This window comes from Carassius gibelio, chromosome A6 (assembly GCF_023724105.1).
Source record: "Carassius gibelio isolate Cgi1373 ecotype wild population from Czech Republic chromosome A6, carGib1.2-hapl.c, whole genome shotgun sequence".
Classification (NCBI taxonomy): Eukaryota; Metazoa; Chordata; class Actinopteri; order Cypriniformes; family Cyprinidae; genus Carassius; species Carassius gibelio.
In genome coordinates, this window is record NC_068376.1 from 24,064,351 (window position 1) to 24,090,594 (window position 26,244).

The 26,244-nt window shown below is 36.6% G+C and overlaps 2 protein-coding genes and 1 long non-coding RNA gene across 6 annotated transcripts in view; all 3 read right to left on the bottom strand.

Moving 5' to 3' along the window:
- Positions 1-766: 766 nt before the first annotated feature.
- Positions 767-8,348, bottom strand: LOC128015817 (probable G-protein coupled receptor). 3 transcript variants are annotated; one of them, XM_052600001.1, is made up of 6 exons: positions 8,185-8,348; positions 7,859-8,034; positions 7,681-7,785; positions 4,591-4,790; positions 4,269-4,366; positions 767-3,233 (listed from the first exon to the last, which is right to left on the bottom strand). In XM_052600001.1, exon 6 carries the CDS (start codon positions 3,142-3,144, stop codon positions 1,858-1,860), a length of 1,287 nt encoding a protein of 428 aa, XP_052455961.1. In that variant the 5' UTR covers positions 3,145-3,233; positions 4,269-4,366; positions 4,591-4,790; positions 7,681-7,785; positions 7,859-8,034; positions 8,185-8,348; the 3' UTR covers positions 767-1,857. The 3 variants fall into 3 exon arrangements, with proteins under 3 accessions (XP_052455961.1, XP_052455960.1, XP_052455962.1); XM_052600000.1 differs by having other exon boundaries at positions 4,269-4,790; XM_052600002.1 differs by lacking the exons at positions 7,681-7,785; positions 7,859-8,034; positions 8,185-8,348 and having other exon boundaries at positions 4,269-4,845.
- A 524-nt stretch (positions 8,349-8,872) lies between these two features.
- Positions 8,873-11,423, bottom strand: LOC128015818 (uncharacterized). The gene is made up of 4 exons (XR_008184012.1): positions 9,884-11,423; positions 9,606-9,785; positions 9,346-9,478; positions 8,873-9,005 (listed from the first exon to the last, which is right to left on the bottom strand). It is a non-coding gene; the product is annotated as an uncharacterized LOC128015818 (long non-coding RNA).
- Positions 11,424-13,402: 1,979 nt separating this feature from the next.
- Positions 13,403-26,244, bottom strand: part of LOC128015819 (metabotropic glutamate receptor 2-like) — a 46,867-nt gene continuing 34,025 nt past the window's right edge. Inside the window, exons 1-5 of one of the 2 annotated variants that reach the window (XM_052600004.1) lie at positions 23,414-23,466; positions 19,668-20,505; positions 17,354-18,417; positions 14,084-14,261; positions 13,403-13,794 (exon numbers count right to left, since the gene is read on the bottom strand). In XM_052600004.1, coding sequence (XP_052455964.1) covers positions 13,721-13,794; positions 14,084-14,261; positions 17,354-18,417; positions 19,668-20,505; positions 23,414-23,452 — 2,193 coding nt within the window. In that variant the 5' untranslated portion in view covers positions 23,453-23,466 and the 3' untranslated portion in view covers positions 13,403-13,720. Of the gene's footprint in view, positions 13,795-14,083; positions 14,262-17,353; positions 18,418-19,667; positions 20,506-23,413; positions 23,467-26,244 lie in introns of those variants that run through there. The other variant, XM_052600003.1, reaches the window with a different exon arrangement.

Below are 26,244 nucleotides of genomic sequence, written 5' to 3' on the forward strand. Positions count from 1 at the left end.
CAGGTCACACTCTATTGACTCACTGATGAGAAAGACCTGTTTTGAACCACAGACTAATCCACAGCACGAATACATCATGCTAGCTTTAGAGAATATGGCTTCATTCAGTCTATCACTTCACAGTAGTACTTGCACTCAATGACAAAAGGCATTGAGAGCTCTGATTTCATGCTTGAATCTGCCAAAAATATGTTAATGTCATATGTTACTCTAAGATAATATATATATATATATATATTTATATATATATATATATATATATATATATATATATATATATATATATATATATATATATATATATATATATATATATATATATATATATATATATATATTGCTTGAAAGAAAGCAGATTTTTTTTTTTTTTTTTCATTTTTAAAGTATCATGATTACACACATTTTCCTATTCGAATCTCAAAACAATAATGTAAGAAAATAATTATAACAATATTAACATTGTAAAATTTTTAAATCATTGTAGTATTTGTTGTGCTGGCTTTAATTTATACTGAAGTAAATAAAAAAAATATAAAAATAATTGTACTGCACTGCATTATGGCAATGAGAATTAGCAATGAGAACAAAATTAATTAAGAGGGAAAAAACTTGAAATTAAACATAAAAAACATCAAAACATTCATTATGGTAATTAGAATTTTGTTCTTATTTACCTTATTTATACAAAAGCTATAAACAGCATTGTTTGTGTATAAATATATTGTGTATATACAGGCCATGTTTTGTTTTATTTATAGGGATGAAATCCGATCTTGAAGCAATTTTATTTGTATATGCAGTTCCTTCACACCACTATCATTTACACACACCAGCAAACAGACCTGTTACATTTTCTAAACTAAAGCATTGAATATACTGTACAGCCCAAGTTACATAATTAAAACAAATTCAACATCTAGTCTGCAATATGAACCGGTAAAAAGGTCATTGTCAGTGTTTGCTAAGAACAAACAAGTTGGCTCCTGATTTTTTCCCTAAAGTTAAAGTTGTAAACTAAAAGGCAAAAGACCATAAAATTGCAGCACGTTATCTCATTCTGCACACTTGCATTGCATGGTAATGCTTTCTAGTACACTTCTCTCAAAGGTTACATTAAGAGTCTGCATCTCAAACTATAGGTAATTTCTTCCTTTACATAATAGTCATATAAAACAGGTATTACCATATAGTGCAGCTTATAAAAAGAGCTAGCCTGAAACCCTTTATTTCAGCTAATCTGTTAGGACGATACTCAAAGGCGCCCTGTTGCTATGCAAGTCTCTATCTCATAATCACATTTCCATGGTTACAGGGCAACATGGTATTAGTAACGAACATCAGAGCTCCTTCAGATAAACGAAGAAGGTTCTTTTCCTCAAACCAAACAGAATTAGGCCTGGTAATGTAACTTGTGGAGTGAGAAACTTAATAAAAGCGATCCATTAAAGCACATTTCAAATGCTAGAAATATGTTTTATTATTTTCACCAAAATAATATATATAATATTATTTATAATTTATATTTGTGTCAACAAAGTATCAATACAGGCACCATTATGAGTTAAGACTTAAATAATAGTAATTATTGTGTATGATGATATTATGAAACTATAACATTTTTCAGAAATAAATGAATATGCAACAAAAGTTGTGAAATTTGATATTTAAACATCATAAATACTTACTGTTGCCACTGATCTATGGGAACCAAAACGACAAATTATGGATACATAGATTACACTGGTCCGAAGAGCAGTTAGATCTGAATTTGCACAGATTTAACATTGAATGAATGCCCTTCTTATTAAAAACAAAACTTCATAAGGCTTGGTTTGGCTAGTGGCATCGTTTTCCCAGTCAATCCTCAGGAATCTGGCCAGGTAACCTGGAACCCTGGTCCAAAGTATTCCTCGGACTGGAATTGCCACAACTGGACCTAGTGGTCTCAGCCGTGCTGCTGGACCTCTGCAGAAACTGAAGAAAGTTTTCCGGGGTGGAACCTTCATGACTGGAGGCTCGAAGTTCAATGGGTCTACGGAAACAACATTTTCTCAGTTTTATCAGTTCCTCGCGGATCTGTCGGTTTAGAAGACCATAGAAGAATGGATTCACAGCAAACGAGGAGTATGCTAGCCACGTGACGGCTTCTTCGATGTCCCCTGGGCTTTGAAGTGGAGTGGTGATGGACATGTGAAGGTGGAAACTGAAGTATGGGAGCCAACAGATAAGAAATTGGCCTACAATGACGACCAGGGTGAAAGCAGCCTTTCCTCCCCCAAAAACTCTCTCAGGAGACAATCTCTGGGGGAGGCTGCGAGTGGTGGTGATGATAGTGGTCTGACTGTTAATAGAATCAGAGCGACGCTTAGCCTGGTTGGCCATCGAGGTGGGCATCAGTGCATGCTGATGGGCTGCCGTTCGTGCAACTTTGTATACATTGCAATATACGGCAAAAATCACAACAGCGGGAACCAGGAAGCAAAGCACGCTGAAGAGAATAGCAAAAACCTTCCTAAGACGGCTGTGGCTCCAGTGTAAAGAGCAGTGGGCTGCTGCAATGGAGCTCTGATTCCCATACGCTGGCCAACCAAGAAGCGTAACCACTGCCAGCAGGATGGATTTGACCCAAATGAAGACCATAACACCAAGCGCCAGGTTTAGAGTCATCTTTACCTCATATCGCATAGGATGGACAATGTAGTAATAGCGTTCAATACTGATCGCAGTCACTGTAAGAATAGAGGCACAGATGAGGAACACGTTTAGAAAGATGTACACTTGGCACTCCAGAACAGTAAATGCTACAGTGCTGAAGAACGGAGAGCTAGATACTATCCCAAGAGGCATCAGCAATATAGCACAAAGCAGGTCAACTGCACAAAGATGACAGACAAACACATATTTTTTCATGTGTGGAGCTCGGGCAATGGCCACCATGACTCCGCTGTTGCCCAATAGGGCTGCCAGGTTAAGGGTCACCATGCAAAACAGCCCAACAAGATCCTTAATCTGGGATTCTGAGTGGATGACCTCCTCCATGCTTGGAGGGTTAGGTTTGGTTGTGCTCCGCTGGCCGGCTGTGTCATTTGGAGTTGTGTGATTGGCCAAGAGACCCAGCATCAGACCTGGCACAACTTGCTCCATGCTTCACGGGTTTGATATGGGACCGAGCTTCTCCATGCTTAAATGTTGTTTTCTCTTCTGTACGTCAAGCATTTGTGTTGAAACCATCTCTGAGAAGAAATTTAAAGATTTATTAAAACTGTAATTCATGTGATGTCACGTCACACCTGAAAGTTAAACTATCTATCTATCTATAGACAGAATTACATTAATTCAACATACGCATTTATAAATAGATAGATAGATAGATAGATAGATAGATAGATAGATAGATAGATAGATAGATAGATAGATAGATAGATAGATAGATAGATAGATAGATAGATAGATAGATTTCATGGCCATAATGATGTAATTATGTAAATTCGTAATGCCTCCTTCCCACATAATTTAGCATGTGAGAGACAGAGAGAGAAATCCCCTTCATGTCGAACTAAGCATGCGTTTATTATTAGAGCACAGAGGCAGTGTTATATACACACACTAAGCACTTGAGTGCAAATGAAAAGGAAATTCCCTCATACATAGTGAATACGTCCCGAATGCATATGGGAAATCATCTCTCTAAGAAAGTGCATAGTTTCTTTAAATTGTCGACGACCTCTGTAAGGTTTCAGATCATTCCCAGAACCAGTGTCAATTTCCTTTTACTTAAGCCTTAATGGAAAATCACCCCTATTTTTGTTTCAACCCACTCACCAGGTCTCTCTATATGCTAATGAGGACAGAACAACATCCTGTCCTTCCTTGTTGGCAACTAACGGATTACTTTCACTCAAAAGGAGCATAATATGTTTTTTGCACAAATAAGTTGTTGACCTTCAGGGATCAATGAAGTCAGAGAACAACATGATCTTTGTTATTGTTGTTTTTTGTTAGTGGGAGTCACATGAGTCATACCTGATTGTGTGCCGTGGCCTTCCCGCAAAACACCCACCCTACGCACTGACCCGTCCCCTCCCCTGACCCACAGAACCCTAACATTCATTTTTTTTCTCACTTCACTGGAAATTCGAAAACACATTTTCCATTGAATTAAAATTAATGACCCGTTGTCATGTCAGGTTATGCTCCGCTGTTCTGATTTATCCTCACACACAACATTCAAAACTGGCTGTGAAAGAAGACAATGTGATTTCTCTTACCTGTCAACTTCACAGACTTCTTTGCTTTTTTTGATAAATCTCCAATCAGACCCGAGATATGAACATCTGGACATTTTTCACATGTGGAAACTTTCCTCCTGCAGACATTAAAACAAGTGAAGTGCAATCCCACAGGAGGCCAGGGTTTCAAAACTCAGCATCTCAGGTGTTTTCAGTGGAGAACAACCAAAGTGTATCATGATAACTTAAAAGTATTATCATCCAGGAAAGTCCTGGCTCCAAGGAGCGAAGCTCATACAGGTGTCCCTATGCTCCCCTTTCCCCCATCTAACAAATAACAGGTGAAGTGATATGGTCCCACCTGCTCTTCCTATTTCCAGTGATGTTGATCAGTATTCACGTACTTAGGCAGGTGTCCATAAGGATGCTCTAACACACCGTGTCCTTTCCTGTGAAGGGCTGTAACTGTCACACATTGTCTCTGGGAATTTTTTTTCATCCTCTTTCAAACAGACACATACTCCTCTGTCCTCCAGACTGGCAGTCATCCCCTGGGTCCTACTGCACACCATTAAACAAGAAGAAATTTTAATGGTCTATTGTAGCTTGACCAAACCATTCCTACATTCATTCATTCATTAAGCACTTGTGAGGATGATACATGCTCTAAGTTAGAATGGCATTTACACAAAACAAATGTATTAACATATTATTTGTTGTTACCTCCTGGAACCTAATTATTAGCTAATTAATTTATTGATAATTTTTTATTTATTCATTCATTTAGTGATTTCTGTAACTAGTCTACATGCATGCTATATCCTATAGAATATATCCTGGACCATTCAAACAATCATTCAATGGACCATTTAAAAAAAAAAAAAAAAAATATATATATATATATATATATATATATATATATATATATATATATATATATATATATATATATTAGTGCTGTCAAAATTAGCGCGTTAACGCATTCGATTAATTTGAAATATTTAATGCGTTAAAAAAAAATAACGCAATTATCGCGGTTGCAGTTTTTTTTATTTCCAGTTGTGGCCTATGTGTGTTCAACGTGCAAAGAAATATGGTTAAGACCAAGGAAGGACTTTTAGACGGAAAGTTTCAGTATAAAACTCTGCCGGATTACTCTTCAGTCTGCCACAAGAAACATTACTCTTCATTTAGTCTGCCACAAGAAACAGCAACATTAAAATCATGAACTCAAATGTCATTGTTTAAAAAAAAAAAAAAAAAAACAATGACTGTAACAGTGCGTAAATCAGACCTTTCTGTAACGCTAACGTTAATAAGCTTAAACGAAAATAACGAAATAATTGTGTAGCGGAGTATTTTTTGTACACAGTGCCGCGAACTGTCAATCACTCCTGTACGCGTGCATCACTGTCCTCCTCGCAGCTGCAGCAACTTGCGATCTCCCTCTTCATCAAACTTTAAAACAAAAAGGGGACAAAAAGATCATATTGTCTTTGTGCATAGGCTATAGATTAATTAGATAAATGAATATCTAAATTTGTGCCTTGCCGTCTACGGTATTTTTTTAGAACTTAGAAAAAAGATGCTGCAGCCAATGAACAGCCGGCAGGGTCTGGTTGCAGGACGACTCAACCTCCGCAGACTGTTTTTAATGTTTATCAGACAATAAATACTCAAGATTTTGCTTTAGTATAACTCACAACGAGTTTCACACACCTTCTCCGGCCACGTTGAGTTGTTGACACTTAACAGTGGGAAAAGCGACACATGCGCTTGTATAACTTAAGGGTGAATGGGTAATGTAGTTTCTGCTCTGGGTGGGATGAATTAGGAAGCTTGCATTGTGAAGGGCGCTCTGAAAATCGGCAGTGCAGGTAAAAGATTAAAACCTCTATTAAAACAGATGTCCAAATGAGCGTACCGGTACGCTACAAGCACGTTCTGGGCGCACGGAGAGGTGGCGGTACGCTCAAGAGCTATATTTGGAAGTGGCGGTACTGAGTACCGGTGCATACCGGCCCACTTAAAGCACTGGCAATGACTATACTTTGGAATTTTTTTGCAGTCCACTTAGAATTCAACATGGAAATCATTTTTGTTTTTTATTGGCATTGATTGTTTTGAAATTCAAATGGTACTTACATGCCTGTGTTTTTATTTCTTTAATAAATATGGCTTTCAAGCCAACAGTTAATTTGGAGGATATTGATGGTTTATTGCAGGTATGTTGTTTACATGAGAAAATCTGTGTTACAAGTTAAACAAAAATTCCAATAAACAATCATATTTTGAATTTAAATAGTTTCTTTGTCTTGAGTTTACATTAATTATTTACATTTTACATTTACATATCCAAAAAGTTTCAGTCTTTTAATTGCGATTAATCGCGATTAATTAAAAAAAAAATTGCGATTAATTAGTTAATTTTTTTTAATCGATTGACAGCACTAATATGAATATAATATGATATATAAATCAGTGTTGGGATTTATTTATTTATGTACTTACAGAATTAAAAGAAAACATATTTTGTAATAATCACTGGTATTTGGTCAATTTTTTTCAGTTAGTTTACTATAAATAGTTTCAGCAAATTTTCAAAGCAGAGAGAAGACATTGATTCTGCTCTGTGGCTGCTTGTTATTCCAAAATTTGGGCAGACAAGTTGCCCCAAAACGCATAAATGTAAAATCCAAGTAGGTTGGAAATGTGTATATTTATACAATATGAAGTAAACAAAATGTAAACGCAAATAGTTTTCTAAATTCTACAGCAAAGTTTACAAAGGTTTTGGTTCATGTATGCTTACTAGAAATGTAAATATATATGTCAAAATGTTAAAAAGTGCATTTAGTTTAAATGGTTATTCAATATGCAGGCATGTCTATAATGCATTATATAATGCAGGACAATTCTAAATAACCTTTCAAATAAAAATCTTTAATCCCTCGTAATTATTTTTAACAAATTTAAAAAAGATTCAGCATTTTTTTTTACGACCATACAGAAACCAGCAGTTATGTTTCTAATATGAATAAACATTCAGTTACAGAAGAGTATTGATAGGAAGACATTCAAATCTCACTCAAAAATGAGCAAACATACTGCAAGTTTACAGTATATAATAAAGATGTAATATAGTAATTAAATATTTATTAGACTTCCCGACTCAAAAAGAGGAACCGTCAAATTAACATTGCTAAATTGTATTACTGCCACACAAGAATCATAATTTAGCATTTAACTTAACAAAACAATAATAGTGTTGTTAATAATAACAATATTATTACTAAATAATAAATGCTTTATAAGTGAGGGAGAAACCGCATAGCAGAAGTGACATTTATATGTGGCTATATATGTATAATTGTATAGTTCCAGGTTTTCAAATTCAGTTCCAGAAGGTATCGAATGCCACACTGGCTTTCCTTATAGATGAGGTACTCACTGTTAAAGAAGGAACTTCCCTGGTACTGCTGTTGCTTTATACCTTTTCCCTGAGGAACTGCCACCTTATGACCATCAAACTCAATGAAGACATCTTTTGAAGGATCTGAACAAGAAAAGAATGAATAAGAGACTTAAGACATTATCAATAACTAATGCTATGCAGAATGTTAACATACCGATACTGATTTTTGATTGCATCTGGAAAAACCTGGTTCATGGCTTCCACATGCAGCTACGCTGTCATAGCCAGCGGGAGCCTTCCTTAGGCTGGGATCATCCTGTGTGATGGTGTACTCTTTTTCCAACACAACTTCATTAAGAAACATGATGCCAGTGTTGTTGGATGGATGCACTGAAAAAAAAAGAAAAGAAAATGGAAATAAAAAAAGTAATGTCTTTTAAATTACCAAGCAATCCTGGCCACTGTGCTGCCATGCTGTATCTAATTAAACTTTACATGTGTTTATATTGTGCTTTTTCATTTGAAGTCTACATTAATCACCATAGCCAGCAGATTTGATGTTTTCAGAGGCAAAATAGATTCCCCTTCCCACACGTCCACCAGAATGGGGCATAATGCGAAGGCCTCTCTTCAGAATAGCTGCGACCACTGCCACTTTTGTTCCATGCCAAAGCAGTTTCCGGTTCTCCAATGCATCATTTTCCCTGAAACGCTTAGCCTACACAAGCAAATACACACATTCACGCATACACAGAGGATATCATTAGAAGATGAAGACTGGGTAATGAACAGTATTCAGAACATCCACTGAGGCCCAAATGTTTACTGCCAGTATGAAATGAAATTAGGAATCTAATGGGCATCTAAAAGGAGTCCAAATAGAAAAACTCTACCATGCATTTAAACAGTAGGGTTTTTTGTAGTTACAGTTTTACAGTTTACTTTAATTACGCTTACTATGCATAAGCTTTAAACTTGATTTAGGCAATACTATTCACCTCTGTATCTCTCTCAACTTCCCAGACCTCCACCAAGTAAGCACTTTTCTTCCAGTGGCATTCAAGTACTTCTCAATGATCTTAAGAGAAAAAAAAAAAAAAAAGTCAAGAAGAATTACTTTTTTTAGCATAATTTACAATGTGTTAAATATGTTCATGTATTCAGTCATTTTTTATTTAAATATGGAAATAAACTGAAAAAAAAGTAAAAAAGTTGAGAATTAAATGTCAAGAATTTGTTGGCGAGTTCTTCTAACTTGTTCCATTCCCCCTTCTTTATTGCAGCTTCAATCTCCTCCAAAGCCTCAAAGCCTTTGGCTATCTGTTGCTTGCTGTGTTTCCCCAAGGGCATCTTCTTAATATCTGATAGAGAAATATGAAAAACATGAAACTCTTCCATAAAAATGGATCTTATTCAATGTTACAGATAAGTGGTAGATAGGAATCAAAAAGGGAGCAAAATGTTCCATCTTCAGTTCTCAATCACACTGCCAAAACTCCCCTGTGGCCTTCAGAAATACATGTAAAATGAGAAATGAATCCCTGAGTGATCTGCAGTTTTCTTTGAATTTTAACAGACATAACTTATTTTTCTCAGCTTTCAAAAAGAACCACAATAACATGGCTATGGAAAGGAACAGAAGAACTTGGACTTACAGTCCATTCAACAATTCAGTGCTACAGTATATCATGATTAACTAACCCAAGTTCATGCTGGTCATCGCTTCTTTGAACATGTCATTGTTGAAGATGAATTGAAATGAGTCTTTGAGTTGCCTCATCCACTGTACAAGGAAGAACTTGTTGTTCACTTTTCACCTTAACATCTCCACCATCTACAGTGTCCACGTGCATGAAACACAAAATGTTAGAAATGGTCAAATTAGCTATTCTTTCAAAAACTTCAAGGTTCAATCAAGGATGTAATAAAAAAAAATAAAAAAAGACAAATAGACTTAATACCTTCACTTCTGCATCCTGGTCGCCATCTACCTCAATCAGTGTGTACTTCCCAGAATGCGAGACAAAGTTTTCTCGATCGCTACAATTATTTTTTGTCTTCTCTTTGAATTTCTTTTCAAAACTCTAGATGGCCACATCAGCGGTAGATGGACCAGCTAAATTGTACTTGCCCAACTCTCTCTGATAACAGTGAAGGATAGCAAAAATGAGTCATCCATTAGATTTTTGCACATCATGTTGTGATATATTTGACTGACCACCAAAATAAACGAACTTACCACTCAGCCTCATCTTGTCCAACAATAGTACTTTCCTTCAGACACTAAGATTTGGATTACATAGAATTTGTTATTGTTGTTTCCAATGTTGGTTTGGTTCAACATACAGTCGTAATTTTTCGTGAACCCGTATGTTTAGATCAAAACTTTTTTTGTGATTCAGGGCAAGCAGTAATTTGAGAAATAATTTGCATTGCTTTGTACATTTGCATTACTAATTTATTCACTAATTAAATTTGCAATTTAATTACTTGTTCAGTCTCACCTCAGCATTTGATAGATGACAGAAGATGGGTTCCTTCACCTGCGGACCTGTTGCCTTCAGAGCATCTTTGGCAGAGGTGAACTTGTCCTTCGGGACAGCTTCAGGCTCCTCCTTAATCTTCTTCCCTCCAACTTTGGTGCTGGATTTTGCCCTTCGCTTAGGTGCCATCCTCTTTCCTCTCTGTTTATAATTAATCATGTTTATATTTGGTATGTTTATTTAAGTGCATTGTCCAGTTCATATAGCAATCAAATATATTTTAAAAATGGAAATCTTAAGTAGTTTTTCAGTGCAGTATCACAACTAAACATTTCACCGTTGAGAAGCTTTTTGTTGTGCACGTGTAGCTTCTATAATGAACAACTGACAATCTATAAAACATATTGCAAATATTTTTCTTCATTCCTGTTTCTAATCAACAGCAACCATCCTGTTTGATAAAAAGTTTCAATGTTATGATACCAAATTTCAAATGATTGCGATTAATAAATCAACACAGTACTTCTGAGACATGTGCTGGAGACAGATGCTGGAGTTTACTGTAAGTGACGTGGATCTTCCTGGCAGCCTATCAGAGCTTGGCTGCAGAAATGCGTTTATTGATTGAAACCACAATGGTTTGTCTAGTCAATAATAACAAAAAAAAACATTTGCTAACTGACAAATATTTTCACGAATAAACATCTTGGGCCCTATCTTGCACCCAGCGCAATTGACTTTGTACACCGACGCATGTGTCATTCCTATTCTGCACCTGCGCAAAGCGCGCTTTTCCCTCCACAGAAGCACGTCGCTAAACTAGTGAATGAACTTGCGCTCCCTGGGCGGTTCAGCGCAAAAAAGGAGGCGTGTTCCGGCGCAAACAATCCCTGGTGCTATTTTGCTGTTCCATTAAACAATTGCGCCACTGACCAGAAAAAACCTAGTCTAAAGTCAGTGGCGCGTTGCGCGTTGTTCATTATGCTATTTTAAGGGCGCATGCTTGACCATAATGTATAGCGTGCACAACGCGCACACACTTTGCTCATGTAATCTACACAGATGCAACAGTTATTTTTGCAAATCATAAATTGTTACACTAAAAAAATATTAACACTTGAGATGACGGAAGTCATTGTGGTGTGCCACGAAGATGTGAACAAAATAGGCATAAATCTAGCTTACAAATTATTCAGGCTAATTGTAGTAATTAAGGATCAGACATGTTTGAGGTCATATATGTATATAAGGACATCTGACAAATTGGTTTGTCCGTCAGGAACCAGGAAAAAAAATCGATGAAACAATTGTGGCTATTTCCTCCCACGCCTGTTTAACCGACGCTATTTTGGGTGGGTTTCTCCCATCCCCATACAACACACCTTCTCTGTCTTTCACTGCTCTTACAAGAACATCAGTCTCCTCGGCTGTGAACCGCTCCTGGCGTGCGCCTGGTAAATACGCCATAATAATAGCAATCCATAATGGAACTTGCGCACCTGCTTTTAAAGGGAATGTTGGATGACGCTCTGATTGGTTTATTTCACGTTACGCCCAAACCACACCTATGAATAATGAAGCTACTTCAGACCAACCCATTTTAGATTTGCGCCGGGCGCAAGAGCCATTTATCCCGCCGGGAAAATAGCAACAGCGCCGAGACCCGCCCACAAACTTACTTGCGCTTCGCGCTTTGACACTTGCGTTTCAGATCGTTAAAATAGGGCCCATAATGTCATACAGTATACGTGAAACCCTGTTTATAGCGACGAGTCATGTGTTATGTCGTTAGCGCAAAGCTTGGAAGTTCTTTATGCACACTTGCAGCTGTAGCTTTACATGCCTTTAGTAACATGTAGTCTAACATTATGACCGATAAAAATGACTGTCGATTTTATTATTAGTCATAGGAAATGAAACTGACCTGCTCGCATCCGTGTAATCAAAGTTTTCAGATTCTCTCTCACACTTTTTTCTTTTCACTCTCACACTTTAGGACTTCTGTCTGAGCGAGTTTACGTCAACGTCACAGGCCTTCGTTGCACAGGCGTTGGCGTTCAGGAAACACACATATGGAAGCACTCTCAAACTACGTCAAAATACCATAGTTACTGCAAATAAATATGCTTTAAAATTCAGAATATTCTTTCTTTTTTTTTCTTTGAACAATAGCTGTATTTAATACCGAAGTTGCAATTCATGACGTTCAATCAATCAACCTTGTCCTCATTAGAAGGCCTATAGATTTTAGCTTTTGGTGAATATCATCAAAATGGTCTCCTGATATCATACATGCCAGCGTTTCGGAATTCTGGTATATTTTAGAGGAGACATCCTGCAAAAACGAAAAGTAAATAGTCTGACTTATTTGTCAAGTTATTAATATTATTACGACAGTATTTTGCGTAGTAGGAGTTGCTTAAATGATAATAATAATAATAATAATAATAATAATAATAATAATAATAATAATAATAAAAGGCACTGTACAACATGACACATTACAATGAATTAATGTAAGCTATAATGCTGGCTTACTTGACTGGAAGAAGTGCTTGAATGGGAAGCACTTAATATGTTTAAAAGTAACAGTCTAAAAGTAACAATCCTCCAGTGGGATTATTTGAACAGTTTAATAGCAGGCCTCACTGGTATAAATAAAGCAGAAAATGACTGCAGATATAACCATCACAAACAATGAATGTATCAGGTTGACAGGACAATTTCCGGTTTTTCACTTCTTCACCAGTGATTGAGTTTGCAACACAGTGTAGCATATATCCTTAACCCTTTCTGTAACAAGTATGGTCAAGACTGAGACTGCATATATGAAGCTGTATGTGCATTAAATATGTAGTGCAGTAATTGCAGGATTTGCATTATTTTGCCTTGTTATTTTTTTTTAAATGGTTTACTTCGTGTATATATATGTCTATATAATATATTTAACAATAAAAGTTGACCTCACCCAATTTGAAGTAATGAGCAACTATATCCTCTAGATGGGGTTAATGTACAAGTTTTTAGTTTGTGCCATGAACATTTGTGTAAAAATGTAAATTTTCAAATTGATCAAATTTTCTCCAATTTACATTGATGGTAATTGATAATATAATATAATATAATATAATATAATATAATATAATATAATATAATATAATATAATATAATATAATATAATATAATATAATATAATGAACTGCCACAAGAGAATACCAAGTTAAATCAAACAGGAGAGCTCGTATTTATATAAAACACATTTTATTTACATAAATTACAAGAAAGCACAAACCAGAATCACCATAAATCTACAATAAAAACATCTTGTATATAATACTTTAAACAGATTGACTATATTTTAACTCCATATCTCAAACAATACTTTATTATGGTTTCTATAAAAAGAACAGATATACAGAGTTTAAACTGGCATCCCACTGATATTATCTAACACAGCACGTTGAGAACAACATAACAGGCAGTTTTGTATTCTGAATAGCCTCCTCAACATTAGCAAACACTTGATTTCATGACTAGTGAAGATAATATTTATCTGTATACTGCTTTTGGCAAACAAACAGGAATCCTGTTTCTCAGAGTGAGGATGTTGTCGAGTCCACTACCTCTCTGCCATTACATACTGTAGGCACAATGTTGGAGGCCGAGGCTGTAAAGACATTATTAATAACAAAGATATTGTAAATTGCAAATCACAGTGTATTACCATTGCCATTAAATGAATGTTTTCAAGTATTTTGGTGAATATCATTACATCAGGATTTATTTTATTCTATTTTTTACTCTAATTCAGAGCCTTTTACATAACATGCTGACAAATATATTTATATATGAATATTTTTCATTTCTGATGGTGATTTAGACATTGGCAATGCATATGTTTGATGATATTGATGATTCTGATATACTGCAGATAGAGATAGTAAATAATACTGTACTTTGAGAGAAGCTGGAGCCAGGGCCAGTGGTCACACTGAATCGAGTGGTGGCCACTCTGAGCGTGGTGACGTTCTTCTGGGGCTGAAAGAGGATGATGTGGATCTTGGGAGCGAAGAGGCAGCCCAGCACCACTGAACCGCTCAGACTCACAGAGATGCACATGGTGGTGGTCTGCACCTGAGAGAGTAGACACACATAAAAGTGATAACAACACCTTTACAATGACACAGTGATACCACCTGACTGGCTGATTCATATTCATCAAGGATGTTAACATGGATTTCAATTTATTTTTCCATTGAACTCAGTTCCAAAGTTTTGCCAAAGCCTATGCGGCTGAAGATGTATCTTAAGAGGATGAATTCATGTACAAAGCAGATGTGTACATGCATACTAATACAGGTATTAGAGACATGCATCGCCAAATAACATTTTGATGAGAGAGGAGATCAATCAACAATAACTATTTCTAAGATTTTCACTGTTTTGTTTGAGATGTTTGCTTGTATCATTGTACATATATTCTGTCAGATGTTTTTATCCAAATCAACGTGTATTCAAGCTATACATTTTTATCCGTATATGCATTTACTGGGTTTTCAACCCCATAGCCTTTGCATTGCTATGCTCTTTGAGTTGGGCAACGGGAGACTAACTTCTGCTTGTTTTGATCTGAACTGGATCACAAAACATTACGGTTAACAGCTCTCTCGGGGTCGCAGATTGAATTAACTTCAATATAACCTTGTTAAAAAATTGCCAAACACGGTTCAGCTGCTATGAATTTGAGTTTTCTTCTTAATGCCAAATAAACAAAGACATGTTTAATCTATTTATGTTTAATTTATTTATTTATATATATTTTTTCAGTATGTTAGATTTAAATGTGTTTCTGTGAGAGCAGCAATGCGTCAAAATAAACCAAAGTGCTTTTAAATAATGCAGAGGAGAGCTGTGCTAGAAAAGGTCTTATATCCTTTCCCAGCAAGACTTGGACTTATCTTCCTAAACATGCAGTTTTCATATAGAATATCACACTGAGTGTTCTTTAACAAAATATCTTAAGAGTGAAAGACTGGTATCTGAATCGACTCTGGTAACTACACAAACGCACACACACAAGAACACAAAGGAATAATGTCTTTCATATATTATTTTTATATTTTTTTATTTATGATTTTTTAATTCACAATTTTTTTTATTTTGTATATATATTGAGCTTGATGTTGTTAAACTCTATATCTGAATGAACTACAGTGAACTGAAATGAACATTTTAGGCTGTTTTTCAAGTTTATTCCCAAGATTCTGAATCCCAAAAATATTTGTATGGATTTTTGACCCCACTATTTTATTTTGGTTACACAGTTACTAGTTCTGATATATAGTTCTGATCTTAGTCTTTTATGATTTTAATCTAACAAGCAGTGTGTGCTCTTTTTTCCGTGTATTAGTATTGGAGTTGGAAGGTGAGAAGCAAAAAAGATAGAACTAAAATGATATGTGCGGGATGAATGAGGCTGTAACATTTCCTGTGAGTGTGTGTGAGAGTGTGACGGGTCTCTGTCTCTAAGGCACGCCTTTCTTTCAGAGCACAGGCTCCAGCTGGGAATCATCCTCCCATGATCTAACACATCACCTCACACTCCCTCTCACACACACATATATATAAAACGCAGAAACCCTGAACAGAGTGACATCCTGTCCAATCAGAACTCAAGGAGATTCCCTTTTCTCTGCAGATTTTTGTCTCTTTTTGTCTGCATTCTTTCTAGTCTTGATAGATGATGTAGAACCAGCCCTTGCAGAAGCCCCCTACAGCCATTAAGATCTCTGGATCATGTTTCTATCCTTCTTTTTGCTCACTAGAGCATTCAAATTCATTATACCAGCGGTTCTCAATTCCAGTCCTTGCGCCCCTTTTCTGCACTTTTTGTATGTCTCTCTTTGTTAACAAACCTGATTCAGATAATCAGCTCATTAGAAGTGCGCTCCGTGCATGAACTATGTTTCCACTGACATGGTTCCTACACTGTGTTCATTGCTCCCTACTCCCTGAGCAAGGGAAATCTGTTGAAGTTTTATTTTAACTGCAGTACAATTTTTACCAACCAAATATTAATAATAGTGTTAATAATTTGAATTGAAAAGAAACATTAAGATTTTTTCCCCCCATTGCATTTCTTTGTAATGCAAAAAAAGAAAAAAAAAGAAAAAAGGTGTTTATTTAATAGTTCCTGTCCTGAGGTACATGAGTGAAAGATTAAATATCCCCATTTTCTATACCCTAAATTGAACAGCTTTTGAGCCACATGTGAGTTTCTCCTTTCATCAGTGCAAAAGACAGGTGATCAAAGAGATTTCTCTATCTGCCATCTGAATTGGCAATCTCTCCAACTCAAAGTCGTTGTAGGAAAGTGATTAAGGGTTATAAGAGAAGCTCATTATCAAAATGATAAAAAAATATTCCATGCTGTTATTGTGTGTGCAGTGTGATTTGAAACCCCTCTGATATCTATTCCCAGAGGAGAGCCAGTAATATCCCCTCGGCACAAGATTTACTTCTAAAAGAAATCACATTGTTATACAGAACTCTCAGGCAAAGCATTCGTTAACAACACTGCGGGAGCATAGCTAAAACTGCACTATGCTGAGCAAAAATGACATTTAAAAATATTTGCAGGGAAACTGTTAAATGATATTGTGGTCCTCACATACTAGATTAAATCTAAGTGATTTCATATTATCATTATAGTGAATAAATAATCAAAATGATTGTTTTTGACAGTCATTATTGTGCAATGCTAGTTTAGGTATACATCTAGTAAACTGAAATTTCAGCCGCCATTACTGCATTCTTGACATGATTCTAATATGCTGATTTGGTGCTCCAAAAAATGTTATTTTTGAAAAACAATTATTATTATTACATAATTGACTCCACCTCTAAAAGGACTTTCCTTTTTTGGGCTGACATTACAAATCCTTCTTAGTGTCAACCTTTCTTCTCCAAAACAACTGACATACTGTTCAACAACACTTCTCACAATCCAGTAAATGAATGAAGCCACTTTTCTACAATTCTTCCGTGCTGAATATCCTTTTGTACTCATTATGGAAGTAAAATAGGTTGCAAATGACACTTCACTTTGACTCTATCATAAAGCTCTGATTTAGAGGATCTTATTTTCATAGAGAGAAGCTTACAAGCTGTTGTTGTTGATGAGGAAATGGCATGTATGGCTGCATTGCACTGTTCTTTTTACTTACCCTATAGTCACTGGCAGTAACATAGAAGATTGGCTGGAAAGCCAGCCAGATTATGCACGTGGTATACATGGTGAAGCCGATGAATTTGGCTTCATTGAAGTTCTCTGGGCACTTTCTAGTCTTAAAGGCGTAAAAGGTACAGAGGATGATGAGGACACAGTTGTAGATTAAAGACATCAGCATGCTAGAGTCCTTGCTGTTGCACTTCAATGTCACCACGTCTCTTCTTTCAGGGTTGACCTCCTTTCTCACCCCAGGAGCCTCAACCAGAAGCCAGATCACCACGACCAGGAGTTGACAGGAAATAAGACCAGCACAGATAGCCACCTGTGAAGCTGGACTGATGAATCTAGGCCTTTGAGCTCCATCTTTAACACCGTTGAAAATCCGAGCGATGCGATTGGTCTTGGTCAGCAACGCAGAGTAGCAAACAGCGAAGGAAGTTCCCAGGCCGAGCCGCCGTAACGTGCACACTACTGCAGATGGTTTACTGATGTAGATGAAGGTCATGCAATAGCAAAGTAGGACACCTATGAGAAGAATGTAGGAAAGTTCACGTCCACTAGCTTTCACCACCGGTGTCTCATTGTTCTTTAAGAAGAGGCCAATGACAAACAGTGTGCAGAGCATGCCAAGGCAAGCTATAGTGACCGGCCCAATAGCCCAAGCATCCTCCCAATGAATGTACTCCTCAGGTAAGTTGTAACACCCTGTGAGATTGTCCAAAGGCCACTGTCCAAAGCTACAATCCGCACAAGTGAATTCATCCAGAAGGTATTGGTAGGGCTGGCAGGGAATGCATATCCAGCAGCAGACATCACCAGGCTGCATGCTCTTAATTTCGTTTTTTCTACATGGGTCACTGCACTGAGATGTGGGCACCACTTGGCTTTCCCAAGGAATCAGACTTGTGTTGAGACTTAAATCCTGGGCCCAGTATCCCACTTTCCTATAGATGTACTCGTCATTCTCTTTGTGATAATGGAAGATGTTGTATCGGCCCAGACTGTCTCCATAAGCATCAAAGAGAACAATGTTCTCTGTATCAGCTGGGCGAAATGGAGCTGCGGACACAAAGTGCAAATGTTAAACATAATTTATTTACAATTCTTGGCAACAGATGAATAGATATTTTACAGCAGCAAAGTGTTTTTCTTTGTAAGCAGAAAAATTTACAACCTAGAAAGACCTTCTTAGGTAAGTCCGCCCTACTTTCTCCAGCATCCTGCCCTGCACATTTCTTATTAGGTTTGTAGAGGAACTGGACTCAGGTGCGAGTGGTACATTTACATAATTGAGGTCAGGAGGTTGATACATTGCCTGGTTTTTATTATGTAATTTGGCATTCTAGGAAGAACATCATGAAAAAGCAGTCAGATGGCAAAAAGGTTTTGATTTGGATAAAGAATATAGGAAACTGACAGACTTCCATTAGTTCCCTAATAAGAGCAATTGACCGCTCAGCACAAACATTGATTATACCTCCCTGCTTGTACTTGTTTAAATCATTTGGAATATTAGCATGGGTCTAATGAGGCTAATGCTTGCAATAAAACACTTAGAGTGTACACAGGTCATATGCTGCATCCATGCATTAGTGTAATTTATTTTACAGCAGCAGTTTTCCCCTGAGGGAATCTTCCTAGATACATTTATCTTTCAAACTGATTTCTTTGACTTAATAAAGAACAGACATAAATGGATTAAGATATACTGCTTAAATGGTGTTTTTGAGATAAACTACTGGATGAGTGCAGATATAAATTTATCTCTTTAGGTGAACATGAATAGATATCCAAGGAAGATGATTGTAAACTCCATATGGAAGCCATCCATAAATATCAATATGGTTAAATAAACCAAAAAATAAATGAAAAATGAAAAAGTTCAAATGTTAAGACTCTTTATTTACAGATATATCCTTCAATCTATAGTGTATATATATATATATATATATATATATATATATATATATATATATATACAGTTTACTATGATGTTTACTAGATCTGTTCACCACAATGGAAGATTTTGGTTGATAACACATTAAAATTTAGTCCGTTCTTCACACAAAGCTATAGTATTGCTTTAGAAAACTTGGAAAACATATATGTCACATGGACCACTTTTATGATAGTTTTATGTTTTTTAAGTCCTTTTGGGGCACCTGCTTTTGAAAATGAACAGCGTAAGCATTTCATAACATGAACCATCATTTGGTTTCCATGAAAGCTAGAAAACTCTGTGGAACTGGAACAAGGTGAGAAAATGATGTCCGAATATATAAAATAAAACTTTTAAAGATGTAGCTCACCGTCAAATTTTGTCTTCAGGATGTAGTCCTTGTATAGCTTTTTTCCATTGGCTGGTTTCATGGCACTGCAGAGTTTGGTATTGTTGGCGCACACTGCTTGTCTCATGTTATGAAGGGCATGAGCCAACGCGTAGACAGCATTCACCACAAACATGATCTTGGACTCCTGCTCGAATTTGCCATCCCGGAGAGAATATTTCCCACAGGTAATATCATGCAGGCTGCACTGAAAGTTATTTTCCCAGAACTCTCTGAACCAGGGGTTACGTGTATTGTTATAAGGATTGAGGTTTGTGAAGTATGTTGCGAATTCAGGGATTGAATAGGATGCAAGCTCAATGGTAAAAGCTCCATCTGCTACACTCTCACTCCCTCTCACCACACTCTCCTGTGCCCCCCAACCATCGCTGGCCACCCAGATGAAGGAAACATTCATGCGATTTGCTGCAACCAGGAGCTCTCTTGCATCTTCACTTCTGGTGAAGAGGATTACTACCTTAGCATTGGATTTCTGCAACAGAGATCTGATTACTCCTTCAAAACCGTGGGGGTCCATGGAGCGACTGACCTTGGCGGACGTAGCGATGCAGATTTGCAAGGCCCGGGCCTCTTGCTGAAAGGCGTCGATACCGGTCTCGCCGTAATCGCCCTCTGAGGCAACCGTGGAGACGTAAGTCCAGTTAAAATAGCGCAGGATCTCAGCTATAGCTTTAGCTTGGTAGAAATCAGGGGGTACAGTCCGGGCAAAGTAATCATAACGGGATTTGTCACTCAGTTTCGCACTGGTGGAGGCATAACTGATCTGAGGAATCTGGAAAAGACGCAGGAGATTGGCCACCTGCAAAAGGACAAATGACAAACTGTGATGAAAAACTACTGAAGTGTGTAAATGGCCACACTATTTCACTGTGATTCACGAGTGTTGGCTGTCAGTACAATTCTCATAAACTGTGTAATCAAATTTATGTGAACTTTAGACCCTACAACCCTAGAGTGTCATCATTTTCAGCCAAGTACACATATATATACTGTACATATACACACACACATACTGTACATGCATTTCTATATAGACAGACAGATGGACAGATAGACAGACAGACAGAAAGATAGATGGATAATACATTTGATCAAGTATAGCGCCTTTAAAAGAGTACTTTCTCAAAGCACTTAACAACATAAATAGATAGATTCAAAAGTTTGAAATCAGTAAGATTAAAAATAAATGAATACTTTTATTCAGCAAGGATGCATTAAATTGATAACTAAAGTAAGAGTGAAGATGTTACAAAAGATTTATAGTTTAAATCAATTTTAAAATATATTTTAATTGTAATAATGTTTTTGATTCACAAAATTGTAGCCTTGGTGAGCATTTCAGAAACAGTAATTGCACTGTCCTCGAATCTTTGAACCGTATATGACTTCCACTAATTTTGTATATGGTTAATGATATGTTCTATCCCCTAACCCTACCCCTAAACCTACCCCTCACAGAAACGTGCAAAACATGGATTTAAATAAAAACATGTTTTGGCAAATTTATAAGCTTTTAAAATGTCCTCACTACTGGGTTGTCATAACATGTGAAATATATACAGAAAGTGAGGACATTTAGCCCTCACAATTTAAGTATAGCCAAGCAAGTACACACGTACACACACACACACACACACACACACACACACACACACACACACACACACACTAAATACATAAAAAAACCTTAATTGTTCTTATAACTAAAACAATTCCAGGACAGACTTTAATTTATATTATTGTTATTCAGAGATTGATTGTGTTTTAGCATCAGTGCATCGGACAGAATAGTTAATGTACCATCAACTGTCAACATTTACAGAAAAAGCCAAAAAGTGACAAAAATCTCACAAAAAATGAATAAAAAATAAAATAAAATAAAAGTAAAAATAGAAACACTGTAGTTAAGTCTGACATTTAGGTCTAAGAATGAATATTTTATTAATCTGACATCCCAAATTAAGGCAGTTATCACCACATGCTTAGCATACTGCAGCGGTTAGTCTCACCCTCCTCACTTGTCTCATCCCCGAGAACCCTAATGGCAACATTTTGCATTTCCATTTTCACAGTGAAATAATAGCAGTCTCAAGTCAATGATCCTAAGAAACTTGCCTTCTCTATGTCTGAAATGGGTGCAGCATTGTCAGCAGCAATTCATGAAACTATGACTTTCTATTCTTGCTGTAATTAAACATTTACCATTTTATAGTCATAGTGGTGGTTTATTTGTAAAATATGCATGTACTGCTGAAACTGTGGCTCTATGAGAGAGTTCATTCAGTATCTGGGTGCTGAAGGACACTGAAGCACTAGATCTATACGATATTGCAAAGCGAGTCACTTCACCTCAGTAAACCTAAGACACTTCTGCCAGCTGTGTGAGAGTGTTTCAGTTTTGATCATGTGATATTCAATGGAGCCTGACCGGTCTGTGCCTCAGGCAGTTACTCAGAAGCGAAAGTCAGTATGAAGATGCCAGCAGCAGAAAAGAAAGCTCTTCAGGATTTCCCAAACCAGAACACAGTGAATATTCGAGGTCTCATACACAGAAGAAAAGGTTTCATAAAAAGAGAAATGCAAAGTCTTTTCTGACTGCTATCTCAATTAAAAAGTTTTTATTTTAATGCAGTGCTTCCCGAATTAGTTTTATTGTCTTATGTACCCCTATAGCCTTTTCAGTAAACCTAAAGGCCCCTTCAAAGATATCAAACCATAAAAGCATTCCTTATGCCTAATATGCAAATTGTTAAAAAAAAAAATTATATATATATATATATTATATATGTATCATTTTATCTAGAATCACAAAGTATGTGATGTGTACAATGTGCAATGTGAAATAAAGTTCAGGCAAATAAAGAGATTCCTGGCTGCTGTTTCATAAGCACAAGTGGAATAAAGCCAGAAAATATTTAGCACCAAGGCCACAACCTACTCTTCACATCCACCAGACTCAAGCTTTCTCCTTCAAACAAAAGGCAACAAATTATTAATGTAACTGCCTTACCTCATGTACTTTCACTTAAACAGCCATTTAGAAATACTACCTGTCTGTTATGCAATATTTCTACTGCACACTGCCCTACATACTGTAAGTCCTGGACCTCAAGAATGCATACTAGAGCAATTTTCATGTTATTCTTTGGTTACTAATGCATGAAGTCAATATTAATGTCACTTTTGTCTATGTGACACAGCTAAGACAAAAATGGCTAATAAAAAGCTTGTGCTGGTCATTATCGTAAAATATGCCAAATAAGTCAAGTCAAGTTACCTTTATTTCCATAGCACTTATACAATAGAGATTGTTTAGTAAACAGCAGAATAAACTATGAAAAGTCATTTATGGAGGCAATTCAGATTCTACAGTAAAGCAGATCCAAAAAAGACAACAGTGTCATAATTAAGGTCAAGTCAGATCAATAACAGTGTAAAGTTAATTTGTTTTGAAGTTCATTTGAGCCAAGAAATAGCTTTACAGAAGACAAAAGTGTCATCATACAGCTTAATTCAGTTCTATTTTGTTCCCATCCAACTGTGTCAACATTACTCCAAAATCAATAAAAGATACATGCACTAAAACAACTGCTCAACAGATAAATAAAACTGTTTTATAATCTTACCTTCATATAAAACTAAGACAAATACAGTCCATTAAAACATGCAAACAGCCTAAAGACAAACACTGCAACACTATTATCCACCTTATTTTCCTGTAAGAGTTGGCCCGGCCATTTGTACATTTTATGGGTCTGGCTTCCAGGGTCATCTGCTTCCAGCTATTTTTAGCTGTGCAAAACAGTTTGTTTTGCTACATGATATTGCAAATTGGTGTGTCTTGCCAAAAACTGTATTATCGTAATTATGAAAACACTGGTTTGTAGTTCAAACAGTTTTACCATTTACTGCACTTTGTTATTCTTCTCATTATTTCCTGTAAGGTCCAGACACTCGGCCCAAGGAAGGTATCCGGTGCTGGATGAAGGTTTCCTGCGTGTTCTGTCTTTCAGCGCGTAAAGTTATTCAGTTTAGGTTAAACTCAAATCTGACTCCATTTTTTTATTTAATCTGACTCCATTTTAGTATGACCTCGAATTTAGGTTGAAATGCAAATTGGTTGTATGCCTTTTTAATTAATATTCTTCTGACATTTGATTATTCTAGTTAACTCTATTTTTATATTAACTCATTCATTCGGGTGCTCATGTTGCTAACAAGGATACAATGTAATCTACTAGTCAATAATTACAGAGTAAGACAGAATAGAATCAAATGTAACAATTTATTTACAGTCAGGTAGATATGTATTTTGCCAATTACATATCCAATTGAAACACATCAAATCATATCAATACAAAACATCAAATTCTCAAAGATGAATCTAAAAGTAAAATATGCATACCTGACCTTAGAAAATACATAGTATGAAGTGAAGAGACACACAACACACTACGGGCTTTCTGGCTACAGAAATCGCCCTGATCCTTTTGCTGCAATCCTTTAAATACCTCAGACCAAGACAAACATCCCCCGAGATGAAGACAGAAACTAACAATTGGAATTTGCATTACCTCAGGTCCCAAGCCTGGCTGATTTTACACCTCAATGGGAATAGCGGGTAATTTACATGGAGGGCCCTAGGAAAGGACACTCTCATCACAGTAATCAAGATATCTCTTGACTCTTCAGATCTGTATTATCTTCTAATCTACTTTTGTGAGAGTGAGACCATTGTACCAGTTGCACTGAGACATTTCCAATGATACTAGACATGAGTGTTAGTTCACTTGCATTGACATTTTCATGTAATCATTTTGAGCAGACTGAGTAGAAGGAAGAATGGGTGAAGGGATTTAAAATGAAACAAATGGCCAGAAGGGGAGGAGGTCTCCTGCTCCTCCACTCTGTGGGGTGTCTCGAAGATGCCCGTGTATGTTTGTATTGTCTGTTTCTCAGGAAATCAAAGTATCTCAGGTTCTTTCGTCCTTACAGTTCCTCCGTTTGACCCCCAATGGGTCACATTCAGATGAATCCAATGGGGTCACTATTAGATGATTGTTTATCTTCGAGATGTTATCTCAAAATTGTCTTTGTGATGTAAGCAGCTTTAGAAACCTTCTGAGGGCTGTAAACATCTGCAGAACACTCAGTCTCAGCATGTGTGTGTCGCTTGAGTTTGGCAGGTGGATGAATGTCTCCAGGGTTTCTACCTGTGGTTGAGCTCAGCATGTGAGCACAGTTCAGTGGGTCAATCTGAGCCTTTACGACTTGTTCAGTTTACGTGTCATTCCTTTGTGGAGAAACCTCTGCTCCTTATGGCATCTTCTCTAGGACGGTAGTCTGACCCATCTTCGTGAATCCTCTCACCTCCAGCGGTGTAGTTTTTTTTTAAGCAGACTTCAGTAGGTGAAGGTGTTCTCCTTGCTTACACACTGATTTGTGTGGGACACCTGAAAAGCATCTTAGTGGCCATTCAATGACTGAATTCTGATCAGCTTAATGTCATCACCCATGGAGTAAGAAAGAAAAGTCATAAGTTAACATAAGAGCAATAAAACAAAAAAGAAACCTGATGAATTCATGTCAGCTAGTGCAAGTGGTACATCTGATGTTAAAAGTGGTCCCATGTAAACATACATTTTGGTATGAATGTCTCAAAGGAAATGCAGCAAGAGGTCAGTATAATTTGAGCATTAATTTAGAGGTATGCAAACAATAAACAAGTCATATAATGAAAATAAGAACATTCAATCACAATTATGAAGGTATATACAATAATCACACTGTTAATTCAGGAATTTTCTATTGAAAGTCACTTTAGAAGATGTAAGGTTTTTAAGAAGTGACTTAGAAACTCGATTAAAACATTTTTCTACAATGTAAATCCTAAATTCCTTGTAACGTGTGTGTGTGTGTGTGTGTGTGTGTGTGTGAGAGAGAGAGAGAGAGAATGGGTATCTGATATAAAGGTTAAGTCACAGTTGATGGTTTGGTAAAGTTTAAAATTTTATGATTGATTGATAGAGAGTGCAGGCACTTCATATTTGATCATTTTAATAATGCTTATTGTCATTAGTGATGTGTTGGGAAACCAGGGGCCCTCTGGCTTGTCAACCATCCTAATAACAATCAGAAAGATTCAATATTTTAAATTGTAAAGGCTTGTTTGCCTCTGTGTTCAAAAATTTTGCACCATCAATCTGTGACTTGTTGTGCAAATGTGTGTTACAGTGTTGTTCCATGAGTTTTTTTAGACAGTTGCAGATAGTAGATATGTTGTATCTTTTGGGAATGTAATCAATTCTATTGTCCTGTGTGTGTGAGGCTATGTGGTTCTGTCAGTGTGATGATGGACAATAGATCTTTAGTGGAGTACCACGTTTGTGATCTAAGCCATCATTGTTTTCTGATTGTAGTGTACAGACTGGATAGTCTAGATGAGGTGATGATGCAATGGGTGAAATGTGTGTGCTATGGTCATGTCTGGGAGATGAATGGAGTCTAATCTATAGCAATCTGTGTTGCAAAAATTTAG